Raw genomic sequence first — 14,498 nt, 5'->3', positions numbered from 1 at the left:
GCTGAGGCTCTCTGCTCTGTAAACCTGGCTTTGACGTAGCCCAGAAAGTAGGCCAGTAAGAGCAAACTGCAGCCGCTTGTAGCTCTCTCGAGGGACACCGTGCTTGTGCGTCTGGAGGAAGGCGTGCGCATTAACAGAGCTGCTTCTCTCCGGGGGCTACCGAACGCGAGAGGAGCTGGCCGGGGGAGGAGGGTGTTTTTCTCTAATCGCAGGAGCTCCTGTTACCTTCAGACTCACACAAGCCGAGCTCCGACTTCTGCTGCAGCCCCACCAGCAGAGCGCCTTGGCTCTAGCAGGGGAGCTAAGCTCGAGCACGCCGCAGGAAGGACAAGGATCAGACCGGGAAAGTCCCTGCAGGGAGCCGGGACCCGACCCAGAGCAGGGTCTGGCCTGCGAGAAGGCTCTGTGGGGCTCTCCAGCCCGTTTCCTGCCCTGCGAGCAAAGGATGTCCCATGCCCTGCAAGCACCAAGCAGCCGGGCTCCTGCTGAGCCCAGCACCTCGCGGCTCTTCTCGCCCCTTTCTCCTGCCCTTTCCTGTTGTCTCGGCAACTTCTAGCTGGGCATCTCCTTCATCCCTGTTTCCTGCAGTTGTTTGCAGATCTTGATTTATCTTTTAATTAAAAAACAAGTGCTAATGTCCCTGTGCCCTGCAATGTTATTTTTGAAAGGAAGTCAGAGGGACACAACCTGCCCTTGCAGTGGGAGCCTGGCGGCTCCATAGGAGTCTGCATCAGAGCAGGAGACCTAGCCCAAGAGCCCAGAAGGGATGGGATGGCCACGCATGGTGGTACAGGGATGAGGCACAGGTCTGGGTGAGCGGCTTCGGCCACATGGTGTTGAGCAGTTCCTGGAAGCCAGATTAGTGTTGTATCTGTCTGCTTCCACCACTGGGGTCCTGCTAGCTCTGGTGCCTTGGTGCTGTGCCCCAGGGCGTCTCCTGTCCCCCATCTCCCAGGCAGTCCTTCAGTCCACAGGGTGGAAGTGGGCCTCCACCCATCTCACACACGGGATACCAGCAAAGGTGCACATCTTCAGCCACCCCATACAACTCCTGGTCCCAGATAATGCAGGCCTCCAGGCAGTACTCCTTCTGGGTGATGGCCTGGGTCCAAGGGATGAGCTGCCCCAGTCTTGCCAAACAGACCAAGGGAAGAAATAATCTATCCACCACCCTCCACTGGATGTTGCTTCCTTCCCTCCACTCAGCTCAAGGAGAACAACCCATCCACTGCCCAGTGGGCTGTCCTGTATGCCCAAACAATGTCCTGCTCCTGGGAAAGCCCTCCAAACGCATCTCCTGCTGAGACCCCTTAGCTAGAGGCACAGCAGGGAAGAGTTCACATGGTTTGCCTTGGTTAGCACATGGCGATGCCTGTGTGCTGTATGCCGACCTTCCCTGGCAGGTCTGGGGAGTCCTCTGCAGCTGGCTTCCAGCCGTAACTCATGCCCAGCTGCTCATGCGGGTACTTTCAGCATGTATTTTTGAAGTATTTCTGGATCCTGGAAGCTCCAGTTCAAGCTCAGCCTGGCCCAGCAGTGCCCTTCCTTGTAGAAACAGGCACATCCAGAGCTGCAGCTTGAAGTTATCCTCTCTCAACACTGTCTGTGCATTATCCATGCTCACACTGCAGGATTCACCACCAAAAATTCAGCACAAGGCAGCCTTCAAACCGAGCGGCAGCATGTGGCCAGGTCCTGATAGCTGCTTCATGTGGTCATGGCTCAGGAGAGCCTCAAAGCCACCTGCTCTGCAGAGTCCTCAGCCGATCTCAGATTTAGTGGCCTTGGTCCTCTCCAGGATCAGTGCCCCAGAAACATATTACCCTGGTGCCCCACGGTGCCATTGCTGCCCCAGCCCCGATGGGAAGCATCCCTGCCACTGCGGGGCAGATGCGGAGAGCCCAGTTGAACTTGTGGCAGGGCCAGCACAGGGGACAGACCTTGCTGGGCCTTGCGCACTTTCCTCGGAGCTGCGCAGCAATACAATGTGAGGCAAGGGGCACAGGGTAGAGCAGAGGATGGTCCTGCTAGATGTAAGGAAAAATTCTTCACCATGAGGCTGGTCAAACATTGTGATGGAGGCCAGAGAGGTGGGGGATTCTGCATCCTTGGAGACAGGCAAATGTTGGCTGGACACAGCCTCGAGGACCCTGCTCTGAGTCCAAAGTCAGCTCTGTTCTGAGCAGGGTTTGGCCTCAAGGCCTCCTGTGGGCACTTCCCACCCAAGCCTTCGAGCTGAGGTTGGTGGCCCAGCGCTGAGAGTGGGCAGTGGTGGTCTGGGCCCTGAGACAGCCCACTGCACCATCCTGCTAATGCCAGGGCTGGGAATGAGGTGGGCAGGTTGCTACCCGGAGAGCCAGCACTGCCAGCAGAGGGGCAGAGCCCTGAGTTGACGCAGGGGAGGCTGGCCAGGGTGGACAAGCTATACTCCCAGGGCTGACGGTTCCCATCCTGCCAAGCCGGTGCCCCCTGGGCCATGTAAGATCCCAGCTGGGTCCCGAGGTGTCACCCGGTGTGACATCCTGCTGTCACATAGCTGCCAGTACCCATGCGCAGCTGCACAAGCTGTGCGAGGGTGAGCTCTGCCCCGCACCCAGACAGTCCCACTCACGGCATCGGTGGACACTAGGTGCACTGTCTGGGCAGGCTCTCTGACTGGGGAGGTGCCGAGGGACAGCAGGGCCAAAGGGACCCCGCAGGGCTGGTGGCCCTCCAGCCTGTGCGGCTGGAAAGCAGGACAGCCAACCTGGGCACTTGAGCAAAACAGATGGCGAAGGGAGAGAGTGAGCTGGGGCAGCCCGCTGAGCGCTGCTGGCGCCACGCTGTGCTCAGTCGCAGCGAGCCACACCGCTCGGGCTGCTGGCACCAGCGGGGAGCCCCAGGGTGGCCCATAGGTGGGCAGAGCAGGGCTGTGCATGCCACTGTGCTGGGCACTGCCTTCCCTGGGCTGCAGGGTGCTTCAGCTTTTACTAAAGCAAACAAGAAATTCCCCCTGTCCCATCCCTCTCCTTGGTGATGTCCCCTGAGGCCAGGAGCAAAGGTTTCCCATGGTGATTTAGGTGGCCAAGCCAGGGGGAAGATGGGGTTTGAGCTGGGGCCACCAGCCCAGCATGGGGCACTTCGCTGTCACAGCACGGAAATGACTTCCTTTCGTTTTTCAGCCCTGGGTTAATTCATGCAAGGCAATGGTGCCCCCCCGCTGCAAGTGAACATTATTGGGCAGCCTCAGGCTACCACGCAGGGCCAGCAACTCCCCAGCCAGGTCCCTGCAGCCCTGGCAAGAGCACAGCACGGGCCATGGGCAAACCTGACTCCCCTACTAGTCCGCAGCAGCTCGATCCTCCCCCACGCCTCCACGCTGAGAGGAGGGGAGGATGCTGCTGAGCAGAGCGGAAAAGCCCTGCGCATTTACAGCAGTAGGAACAAGGGAAGCAGTGGGGCCAAGGGTGTCACAGGGCTGGCAGCTCTCCCCCCACATCCCCCCTTTGTGGGCACCTACCCCCTGGCCCCACAGCAGAGCCCAGCTGCAGGGGAGAAGGCCCCCGCCGCAGCTCACCCAGCACAGCAGCTCCATCCCCAACTGCCCCAGGCAGCCAGCCCGGCCGTTTCCCCAGGCATGCCGTGGTGCCAACAAGGGAGGAGGCATCCTCAGCGTGAGGGACGTGTTTCCTGGGAACAGAAACAGCTCTGGCTCCAGCTCCTCAAGTCCCTCCTTCACCCGAGATGGGGAGTGTTTCTCCAGCTGGCATGAACACAGCACACGTGGGAAGAGGGAGAGGCCTGCAGGTCCCCGTGCCTGCTCCTGTTTCACTGTCGCTCTAGAGCACGTCCCCCTGCCAGCCTGGTGGCCGCTGTGCTCAGGAGGGAGCTGCATCAAGCACCACAATTGCCATCCGCTGAGGACAGAAGCTGCCAAGAACAGTGGTGCAGGTACAGCATGGACGCCGCGCTCTGTCACAGGAAGACGCAGAGGGGGCAGGAAGAGGGCAGGATGGCTGCTTTGGGGGTAGAGCCAGCTCCCAGCATGTGCAGAACAGCCTTAGAAACCACTGTTTTCCAGCTAACCAGGTTTATTAGAGCCAGCCGGAAGTCACTTTTGAGCAGCAGGAGGGCCTGAGGTGTGGTACAATGTGGCCAGGCTCTGCTGAGGACAGGGTTATCAGCAGGCAGTAGGAAAGCCAATTGAGACAAGATAAAAAAATATAAAACTGGGCTATGAAAGACAGAGAAACAAGGGGCAGGGTGAATCCAGCCCAGCACTGGCAGAGCACTCGCGTCTGCTCCACCTCCTTTACGCACTCCCACCCACAAGCTGTATCTCATAGGCCTGACTTGAAGCAAGCTGTTCACATTGCACCAGTACAATTTACCCATCCCACTCTTCCTGCCCCGTGTAGGTCCCCGAGCACAGGCAGGAGGGACTCAAACAGAGGCAAGAGGGCACCTGTGGTCCCAGCCCCAGGGCGCTGGCGGGGAGCAACGCCAACCGCACAGACGAGGCATCTTATTATGGAGGAAGTGTTAGTGAATAGCGGATGTGACAGGGAACCTCGCCGCAGCAGAGCAACGGCTCTGTCACTGCACCAGCCCCTCGCCCTGCTCCCCTTGCAGGCGCATAGGCCAGTCCACGCACCAGCCACAAGGGCACAGAGCTATCGGGCTCTCTTGCGCGGGTGAGGGGGGCGAGAGAGTTGTTCTCTCTGCTTGGGTGCAAGCTCTAGTGCTGCCTTGGCTCCGCTGCTGGCTGCTGCGGCCAGGGAGGGGACATTTTCTGCAGAGATGGGCTGGATGATGTGGCCCGCTCGGGTGACGATGCGCGGGGCAGTCAGCTTTTGGAAGGCACGCTGCGTGTTCCACGTGGGGCCCATGGGTGTCCGTATGCTCCGCTCGAACTGCTGGTGCTTCTCAAAGGGGAAAGGCAGCTCGCTGACCTGCAGGGAGACAGCACAGCTGGGTTAAGACACAGCTGCCTGGCCCAGAGCCCTGGGGGCTGCTTTCATGCCATGCTGGCAGGGATTCCCACTGGTCCACGACCACCTCACACTGTGTGCCCAGTCTCCTGCCCTGCTCCAACCCCCTCTTCTCCGATCTCTAGCAGGCCCCAGGATGCTCGGCACAGCAGCAGGAAAAAGAAGTCATGGGAGTGGCTGTGTAAATTCCTTCCCCCACTGTCCCCCTGCTGGCTTCTGGGTTGTCAAAGCTGAAAACTTGACACGGCCCTTCTACAAGAAAGCATTCACAAAGCCTGGACACGGGGCCAGCCTGGGTGCTGGGGCCACAGTGCTCACTGCTGCTGCCCCCCGTAGCCATGCGCCACCCCACCTGATGTGCTGCTGCGTGGATGTTGCGCTGCTCACTCATGATGACGTGAGGCAAATGCTGGTCTTTCCTGGGAGGTGCTGGGGGCAGCTTGAGCAGGAACCTGCCGGACAAGTGAAGACGTCAAGCCCTGGCGCTGGGCTGAGACACTTTGCCACACCTCTCCGCACTCACCGTTTCATTTTCTTTTTGCTGGGCTTCAGTCCCGTGCCTCCCCACTCGCCCCAGCCTGGCAGCACCAAGTTCACTGGCTGCGGCTTCCCAGCCTGCTCTGCCTTGCGCTTCTCCCGGCGGAAGTCAGCGACCACGTCGTCCCCTGCAAAGGCCTCTGTGATCACCCCTCTCTGGTCGATGCCACCCTCCTGTGGAGACAGAGGTCAGTGCCCTGCAGCCAGCCCTGCTCTGGGCCCCAGCCGGACTGGTCAGCCCCACTCACCTCTTCCTCCACAGCCACAGGGAGGCTGGGGCACTGGATCTCTTGGGACTTTCCACCTAGCACAGCCTGCAAGCTGATGATCCTCTTCTTCTTGGCCTTTGGTTTCTTGGCCTGCCTGTCCTCAGCTTTGCCTCCCTCCTGCTGGGGCACTCTCTTCTCCGTTCCTGTGGCCACTGGTATTTCTTGCTCTTCTGCATGCTCCTCCGAAGCCAAAGCCTCAATGTCCTCCATCGTCTGCATGCGGCTTTGCTGCTCTAACAGTAAGACCTCCTCCTGTGCCTGGGGAGGCTGCTCGATCCCCACGCTCACCTGCTCTTCAGTGCAGATGGGGTCAATGGAGATGTCCTCTGGCAGCTCAGACACCACCTCTGTCTTATCAGCACCTATAGATGGAGGCAAAGGGTGAGAAATGATCACCCCATGAGCAGGGAGGGAGAGCACAGGACAGCTGTGTAAAGACACAGGCCCCACAGCCCCCACTTTGCTGAGCCCTGTGGCACACAAGAGCCCACATTACTCTGGGCTACGAGCTTCTCACCTCGCAGCTCAGGGCTTGCTGCCTGCTGTCGCCGCATGTGCCGTTTCTGCTCAAAGTCCTGTAGCAAGGCCTCCTCCTCTGACATCTCCTCCTCTGACATCTCCTCCTTGCTCTCTGCAACAGCAGGCTCTGTAACGATCTGGATCTCCTCCTGCACCTCAGGCTCCTTGGCTGGGCTGCTGGGCTTGCCCAGCATCCAGGGATTAGCTCCGCTGGCATCCACTGGGACAGTGGGGACAGACTCTGACACGAGGTCCTCTGCCGGCATGTCGCCTGGCTCCTCCTCAGGCAGCTCCACCCGCACTTTCTGCATCAGCTCCTTGTTCTTGGCCAGCTGCTCTTGCATGGCCTTGCGGGCCTGGAAGGGGACTGAGATGTTTCTAATAGGCCAGAAACAACATGACCCAGCTTCGTGCCACCCCAGGCATCTCACCCTTCCCCACCCTGTGTCTCACCTCCAGGTCGTACTTAGCCATAATGGCCCTGGAGCGGGCCCATTTCCCCTTGTTCTGGTGCTTGAGGCTCATCCGCTCCTGGGTGAGGAGAAGGGAAAAGCGTCAGAAGAGTGTCCTCGGGGGCAGAGAGGTCCCAAAGGATGGGGATGAGGAGCAAGACCAGCACCTCCATCCTGAGTTGCTCCAGCTCTTCCAGCTTTGCCAAGGCAGCCTCGGGGTCCGACTTCTGCAGCAGCTCAAACTCCTTCAAGGCCTTGCGTTTCTTGCTCTTTTTCAGCACTCGATGGTACCTGCAGTGCAAGGGCAAAGAGCCAGGGAGTGAGAACTCACGGTGCTGGGCAGGCGTCCCTGCACAAGCACACAGGCACCCTCTGAGGCAGGCGGCACTTTTTTGGACAGGTGGCAGCACAGCTTCCCAGCGGTATTTCAACCTGTTGCCTGATGTGTCGCAGACCCCAGGGGCTGCTCTGCCTTCCTCCACATCTCACCAATCACCTGTCACCAGACAGGGCTGGCTCCAGCACCAAGGCCCCAGCCCTCCCAAAATGCACAAAGTATGGCAACAGCAAAGCCTTACTTCTTGCTCTTGATTTTCTTCTCTCGCCGAGCCTTGGCTTCGTAGTAGGACTGCAGGACCCGAGCCTTCTGCAGCTCTGCTCGCCGTTGCCGAGCCTGCCGGGGAGCACAGAGCAAGGTCAAGCTCCAAGGAAGAGGCCTCCAGAGGTAGAGTGTGAAAGAAAGCACTAACCTCCTCCAAACTCATTGCCTGTAGCGAGGCTTTCTCCTGTGGCGTCAGCAGTGGGTCTGTGATGGGCTGCTGCGTTTTGTGGAGCAGCCCAAAGATCTCCTGCTCCAGGGGAGTCCGGGCCTGTTTGGAGGAAAGAACTGCATGACCCAGCACCTTCCCAACTCCCCCCATCCTTCCTGATGTCCCTGAGCAGGCCCACAGGAAGCCAGAGACAAGCAAGCTCCCCTCCTCCCCGGGGTCGGATCCACAGCCCTCCTCACAGTCCCACACAACAGCCAGAGGGTTGCCAAGGTACCAGGGCACGTGGAGAACAGCCCCCCTGCCCCTTGTTTCTGATAAAAAGCACAGTGGGTGCTCAGAAGGGAAAGCAGGTGATGCCACATCCAGCTGAAACAGCAAGGGAGCTTTGAGCCTGAAAGGTAGCTTCTGGCACCAGATCAAGGCGTGTGCTTGCTAGGTTAGGAGCTCAGTGAGGTCCACCTCCCACCTAAGCATCTGGATACCTAGGAAAGCTCTCCAGGGGTGAAAGAATCTCTCCTGCCAAATAGCACAATCTGCAGGGGAATGCACATTCAAAGCATTCATTTTTTAAAGGGAAAAGTTTACAAACGTGTAGAATTTGGCAGACCAAAAACTCTCTCTACGCTCAGCACAAGTGGCTGGGGGCTACTCACAGGGCATCTAGCTCAGTGGAGAAATCAGGAAAATCAGATTTTGCCCTGCGCCTCGAGCAAAAAAAATGCTAAAAAGAGGAGACAGGGCGTTGCCCAACAGGGCACAGAGCGGGCTCTGAACCATCTGCTGACTCCTTGCCTAGTCTGGCCTCTCCCGGACAGCATTCACACATCTGCTACACGTGTGGAATGTGGAGAACTTCCCTTTTAGTGCTCCCAAGCTCAGTATGCAGCTGCCCAGACCCAACTAGAGCCTCAGCTACAGGTCAGCCCTCCCTCAGACCTATGTGGCCCCGGCCAGCAAAGCCAGAAGTCAAACTCCCCCAGCAGACCCTTCAGAAAGCCATATGACAGCTATGTGCTGCCAGCAGACACACAACAGCACCCACCTTCCAAGCTGAAACCACTTGCTCCAGGGGTGCAACTGCCACAAGCTCCTGCTTCATGGGAAAAACCAGCTGCTCTGCTCGTCGGTTCTGCAAAACCACCTGCTGCCATTTGCCAACATCTTTAGAGGTCCTGACATAGGCGGCTTCTCTCACAACCTGCAGTAACAGGGGAGAGAAGGGAAAAGTATGAGAAGAGAGAAGAACCTGACCTGAAGAACAAGAAAAGCCAGTCAGCACCACAGAGTAGAGAGGCACTCATGGGCTCACCCCTACTGCCCCTTAAGGCCAGAGCTTCCTCCCTCACCACTCCCTCTGCTGTCTGCAGCCTGCACAGGCCCACTTACCCGCTCTGCCTCCTCTTTGCTGAGTGGTAGCTCTACTGCCTTTTTCTGCTTCACTCTGTTCAGCTCTTTCTTCACACGGCTCAGGGCAGATTTGGCCTTGATAGGCTGCAGGAGCTCAGATAGAACCAGCTTCTCCCCAGCACCTAGACAAAGTCCAGCATGTCAACAGAGGTGCAGCACTGCCGAGCCAAGCGCCACCATGGGCTGTAGCTGCATTCAGCCCACTGATCCAGCACAGACACAGCAAACTTCAAGCTGTTGACCTTGAGCTGGCAAAGCAGTGACCCAGTTTGACAGCGGGAGCTCTGCAGGCCCTCCCAGAGGGATCTCACCTTTGCAGCTGACGTTGAACTCAGACACCTGCACACTTGCCTCTGTACGCTCTGCCAGCTTCCGCCTGCAAGAGAAGGAAAGCAAATAAATTAAAAGGCTATTCGTGTACCCCACATGTGCTTCTTCTCTCTTCTGTTACTACAGTAGAGGCAAATGAGACCATGCCAGGAGAAGAAGGAACCAAGCGCCTTCTCTTTTGCTCTCTTTCAAAATACTCCCGTGCAGCTTTACAAGTCCAATGGTGAGGAAACACAGCTTGGCTCTGGGAGGAGCCCCAGGGCCAAGCCGCAGAAAAGAGCCCCTCAGACACCCCGAAACTCACCGCTTTTGTCCGGAGAGAGAGCTAACTGCCTCCAGGAGCTGCTGATGCCGCCGCTCGTCATCCTCCTCCGCCCCCTGGCACACGGCAGACATAGTTACAAGGAGGCCAGCCCGGCAGAGCAGCGCCCTCGCCCGAGCGGGTGCGGAGTCCGGCCACAGGGATGGGGATGGGGATGGGGCCCCGGCCGGCCGTCCCGGGGCCCGGCGCTGCTCCTCCAGGCACACCGACCGCACGGCCTCCCCGCCGGGCTACGCCCTCGCCCCCGGCCAGGCCGTCCGCCCTCTGCCGCGGCCGCCCCGGGGCACACGGCGCTGGGGAGCCCCCGGGAAAGCCGCCCCGCCCCGGTCCCTTCCCCTCACCTCGTCCTCGCTGGCGCTCACGGCCGCCTCGACACCGAGCCAGTCCTCCTCCGCCATCATGCCGCACGCGAGCCCCGCCGTAAAGCTCGCCGCCGCTGCCGCACGGCCCGCCGTAAAGCGCGCTGCTGCCGCAGCACCCCGCCGCACTTCCTCCCGCCCCGCCGCGCGTGACGCCACCGGTTGCCGTGGCAGCAGGGCCTGGAGGGCGGTGAAGGGGCGGGGCCCCGGGGGCGGGGCAAGCCACGCTGGGGCGGGGCCCGGAGGAGGTGCGGCTGGGCGGGGCGGGGGGGGGCACTCCCGCTGCGGGGGGGTGGGGGTGGTTTCGTGCGCAGGCGCGCTCCCGCGGCGGCGGCGGGGGGGGTGTCTCGTGCGCAGGCGCGTTCCCGCGGCGGTGGAGGGGGTGTCTCGTGCGCAGGCGCGCTCCCGCGGCGGCGGGGGGGGGTGTCTCGTGCGTAGGCGCGCTCCCGCGGCGGGGGAGCCCGGCGCGGCGGTGGCGGGTACCCTGTGGCAGGCTCTCCCCGTGCCTTGCGCTTTGAGGTTTTTCCTTGGGTTCTGGTATTTTCAAACTTGTCTTCGCAACTCTAAATGTCGCTGCGGAAGCGGCTAGCTCAGGGGTTGCGTTCTCAAGGTGCTGGGCTCTTCCGGCTTAGCCGGCCCGGTTGGGGCTGGGGTCCTGTCAAGAGCCCGGTGCACCTGAGATCTCCGGGGCCAAGCTCCCTGACCGTCAGGATCTGCTTTAAAAGCTGCTGCAAAGTTTGATTTCCTCATCTCGCTGGCAGAAAGGACCAGAGCCAGAGCAGGTCCTGCACATTTCATGCCTGCTCACTCCGGGCCGTGCAACTTGTTTAAACTTGCATTTGTTTCCTGCTTCTTGGTGGGACTGTGACGAGCTGTCCTGCACGCACGGGAACACAATTCATTTCGGGCTATAGGGAGATGAAAAGTAAAACACTCGGTCTAGTCTAAATCATGCAGATGCTTTTGAGAGTCTGCGTGATCGCTGATGGATTCCCAGGAGCGTGACTTCCACGGCGCTCAGTGGGAGGAAATTTTAACAGAGACCTACCCTCTTCAACTCATAAAGCTTGTAGTGGTGACAGCTGACGTTGTGTATGCTCCTGGGTGACCCAAGAGAGCTGAGCAACAGGGTCCTCCTCAGGGGATGAGATGACAGTGTTTGCAGAAGCATCCTTGACAACGTGCGGTTGTGGGTATGGAAAACGGTCCAGCGCCCTGCTATTCCTCCCGCTTTGCTCCTGCCAGTAAACGAGGCCAGCACCTGCCTCCTGGAGCCCGGCGAGGCGCAAGGCTGAGTCCTGCCCGGGCTGGCGTCACCCTGGCACCAGCCCCGGCCAGCAGCACCCAGGGGGACGGTGATGCCGGCCACCTGGAGCCGGCACTGGGGCTGGTGGGAGGTCGGGCTGGAGACCCTCAAGCTCCTTCCACACCCACGTTGCCAGGGACTCCACACAAGAACGCTTGTTTGACTGAGCTTTCCCCAGAGCAGCCCCATTTCGGCTCTCCAGTGACCTGTGCCAGCTGGTGGGAAAGGGCCCATGGCAGCAGCTGGAGACGTGGAAATTTATGGGGTGGCAGAAACCCTTTTCTTAGAGCTTGGTGGTGGATTGTGGCAATGCAAAGCCGCACACAGTGGGTAGAAATGTGGGGCTGCAGGCGCTGAGGTGCTCATTGCCCAAAATCGCTGCCAGGCAGCAGGCGTGAGCAGAGCGGCTCTTGGGGCTGTTGGCATGGTGACACGTGCTGCGGTGGGGACATCCGGCAGAAAATTTGGCAGTGCAAAGGAGGTCGCAGAGGGTTCGCGTGCCCTGAGACAGGACGCGCGACCCTTCTTCCCCAGGCGGGGTGCAAACGTTAGAGGCGTCACCCGCGGGCTGGTGCCCTGTGCTGCGCGCATGTGTGCTGCTGCGGCGGAGCCGGTCCCTGCTGGAGGAAGCTGAGAGGCACCTGAGCATCCTCCATCCTTCTCCTCCACCCTGCCTGTGGGTAATGGTGCTGAGCTTGGCGTGAAAGGCCTTCCAGGGCAGGGCCTGAGGAAAGGAGAAAAATAACAAGCTGTTCCTGTATCTATTTCAGTCTCCATGGCAACAATGATAAAAAGTTCCTTTTTTTCCTCAGTTTTGGAACGCCGTTCTCTCTGCCGTGTCCAGCCTTTGCCTGTGGCACCGAGCTTGGATGAGCTGTGGGGCCAGGAGGGGGAGTGGGGGGGACAAGGTGTCACACGACTGGAGGCATTGCCACCCCGTACAGATCACCAGCTCCATCCTGCTTTGGTGCCCATCCCTTGTGCTGAACGCTGCAATTGGTGGGTGCAAAACAGTGCAAAATTTAACGTGCTGCGCTGAACCGCAGGCGTGAAGGCGGTCGCCTGCAGGGAGGGGGTGGAGGATTGGGAAATACCCAAACAGGAACAGCCTGGAGGCTCCTGGCATTTATTGAGCCTCAAAGTGAAGCATTTTGATGTCTTCTTTTCCTTTTACCGCAAGCCCCAATGCATTAGCACCAAGCGTTTTCCACCCTGAGGTCGCCACATTGCTGCTGAGCAGCCTTGCAGAGGGGAAGGGGTGTTTTGGGCCGCATATTGTGAGAAAACGGAAAAGAAAAGGGGAACAGGTGGGGTTTGGCAATGATCAGGCTCACAGTCAGATCTTGGGCAAGGCTTCAGGGGAGGTTGTAGCCACAGCTGACCTTAGCGGCAGGTCTGGCAGATGCCGACCTGAAACAGCCTTTCCAGGGAGTGCTGTTTAATGCAGTCCCGGAGGTGATTCCTTGTCCTTTCCAGGTCCCTTTCTTGCACGATGTGCCTTGGCTGCTTATGTCTCCCAAAGGCAGTGTTTCGGGGCAGCCCTCGGCCGTGGAGTAATGCTAGGATGCGCCACGCCAGCAGCGGGTGATGCTGTGAGGCCACGGTGGTGAAGAGCTGCCCCTGCACGGGAGCCAGGGTCCCCCCACACAGGGATCAGCCGAAATTGCACCCACGGGCACTAACGCTCCCCTAACACATCCCAGACTGAATGTCACACCGCCAGCCAGCCAGCTCACTGGAAACACAGTACCCTGCAGGGGTTAATGAGAAAAAGCAGAAGTTAATGTGAAATAACTCCCTGCGCCCCCTCTCCCCCCCCTAAGGCAAGCTCTAAGCAGACCACACAAATACCCAGTGGAGTCAAACACGGCATTTTTTTACCTATGTGATTGCAGGAAGCTGTACTTATTTTTAAATGGAGGGTCTTGGTAAAGGTCGAGCTGCTGTAGGATGGAATCAGCTAACTGAAAAGGGAGGTCACAGGGCAGGGAGAGACCGGGAGGAGGCAGAGACGAGTGGAGCCGAGGAAGAGGAGGGTGAGGCACCGATGCATGTGGCCAATGGGGAGGGGGCCCAAACCGACCAGTTCAAACCACAAAGAGTTTGTAAAGGTGCAGGGATCCCAGCTCTGTCTGCTCTCATTCCTGCTGCCTGGTGTCAAGGGCATTTCTCCTTCAGATGCAAATACAAGAGGCTAAGTAAGAAAGCAAAGCGTTCATTTTCTTTTGGACTTTTGGGTGGGTTTTTTTTTCCACTCTTAGGAAAAACACAGTAATGCCCCTCCACCATTTCCTTCTCCCTTCAACATTGCTGGACTTGATGCGTGTCAGCGCAACACACAGTGTTAGGGGGCCTTTCAGCCTGACCACGCAGCCAGGGCATCAGCCGGGGAGCCTGACTGCCCCGAGTGTGGTTGCCCTCTGGGGACAGCCCCATTTTCTGGGGAGTTTGGGATCTCCGGTGCAAGCAGGGTCTGCTGAGCGGCTCCTCCTCGGGCTTGTCCTTGGGAATGCTTGGAATGAAAACTCTGGGGCTCTTCATGTCCCTGAGGAGCACAAAACTGTTAATGCCTGTAATGTGCTCGTTAAGTTCCTCCTCTGGGTACCTCCTGCCCTGCGGGGAGAAGGAAAAGGATGTGGCTTGCAGGAATGAGGGATGGCTGCAGGAAAACAGGAATTTAAGAAAATAACCTTGGGGAACCTGGGGGTTTGTTCTGGATATGAAGTACCGATTCTCAGTCAGTATGGGCAGCAGGCACAAAGGAAACGGGGGACTGGCCTTTGGCAAGCACAACTTTAAATTTTTGGACAATCCTGGGGTGGGGAATTGTTAGGAAATGGCTGATTGCGTGACACATGCACTGCGAAGGCAAAATCTCTCCCATATCTGTCCCCTGCACTCGCCATGTGTCTGTCCTATGTCCGTCCCCTGCACGTGCCGTGTGTCTGTCTGTCCCCTGCACAGGCCGTGTGCCTGTCCCATGTCTATCCCTGTGCACATGCTGTGTGTCTGGCCCGTGTCTGTTCCCTGTACACTCCATGTGTCTGTGCCTGCCTGTCCGCTGCACACAGTGTGTTGCTGTCTGTCCCCCTGCACATGCTGTGTCTGTCCGTCTGTCCCCCTGCACACGCTGTGTGTCTGTCCTCGTCTGTCCCCTGCACATGCTGTGTTCCTGTCCTGTGTCTGTCCCCCTGCACATGCCGTGTGCCTGTCCCTGTGCCCTGCACATGCCATGTGTCTGTCCCACGTCTGTCCCC

The 14,498-nt window shown here is 59.0% G+C and overlaps 1 protein-coding gene across 1 annotated transcript; it reads right to left on the bottom strand.

The window, feature by feature from the left end:
• Positions 1-4,052: 4,052 nt before the first annotated feature.
• UTP14A (UTP14A small subunit processome component) lies at positions 4,053-9,991 on the bottom strand. The gene is made up of 14 exons (XM_067304486.1): positions 9,918-9,991; positions 9,559-9,632; positions 9,236-9,300; positions 8,904-9,046; positions 8,560-8,715; positions 7,497-7,616; positions 7,326-7,420; positions 6,915-7,038; positions 6,749-6,826; positions 6,294-6,651; positions 5,756-6,138; positions 5,494-5,681; positions 5,323-5,422; positions 4,053-4,931 (listed from the first exon to the last, which is right to left on the bottom strand). Exons 1-14 carry the CDS (start codon positions 9,975-9,977, stop codon positions 4,653-4,655), a joined length of 2,223 nt encoding a protein of 740 aa, XP_067160587.1. The 5' UTR covers positions 9,978-9,991; the 3' UTR covers positions 4,053-4,652.
• Positions 9,992-14,498: the final 4,507 nt, after the last annotated feature.

The sequence above is a fragment of the Apteryx mantelli genome, chromosome 13 (genome assembly GCF_036417845.1).
Source record: "Apteryx mantelli isolate bAptMan1 chromosome 13, bAptMan1.hap1, whole genome shotgun sequence".
Classification (NCBI taxonomy): Eukaryota; Metazoa; Chordata; class Aves; order Apterygiformes; family Apterygidae; genus Apteryx; species Apteryx mantelli.
Note: the sequence above shows the minus strand (reverse complement) of the source record. Positions and strands in the feature narration are given on the sequence as shown.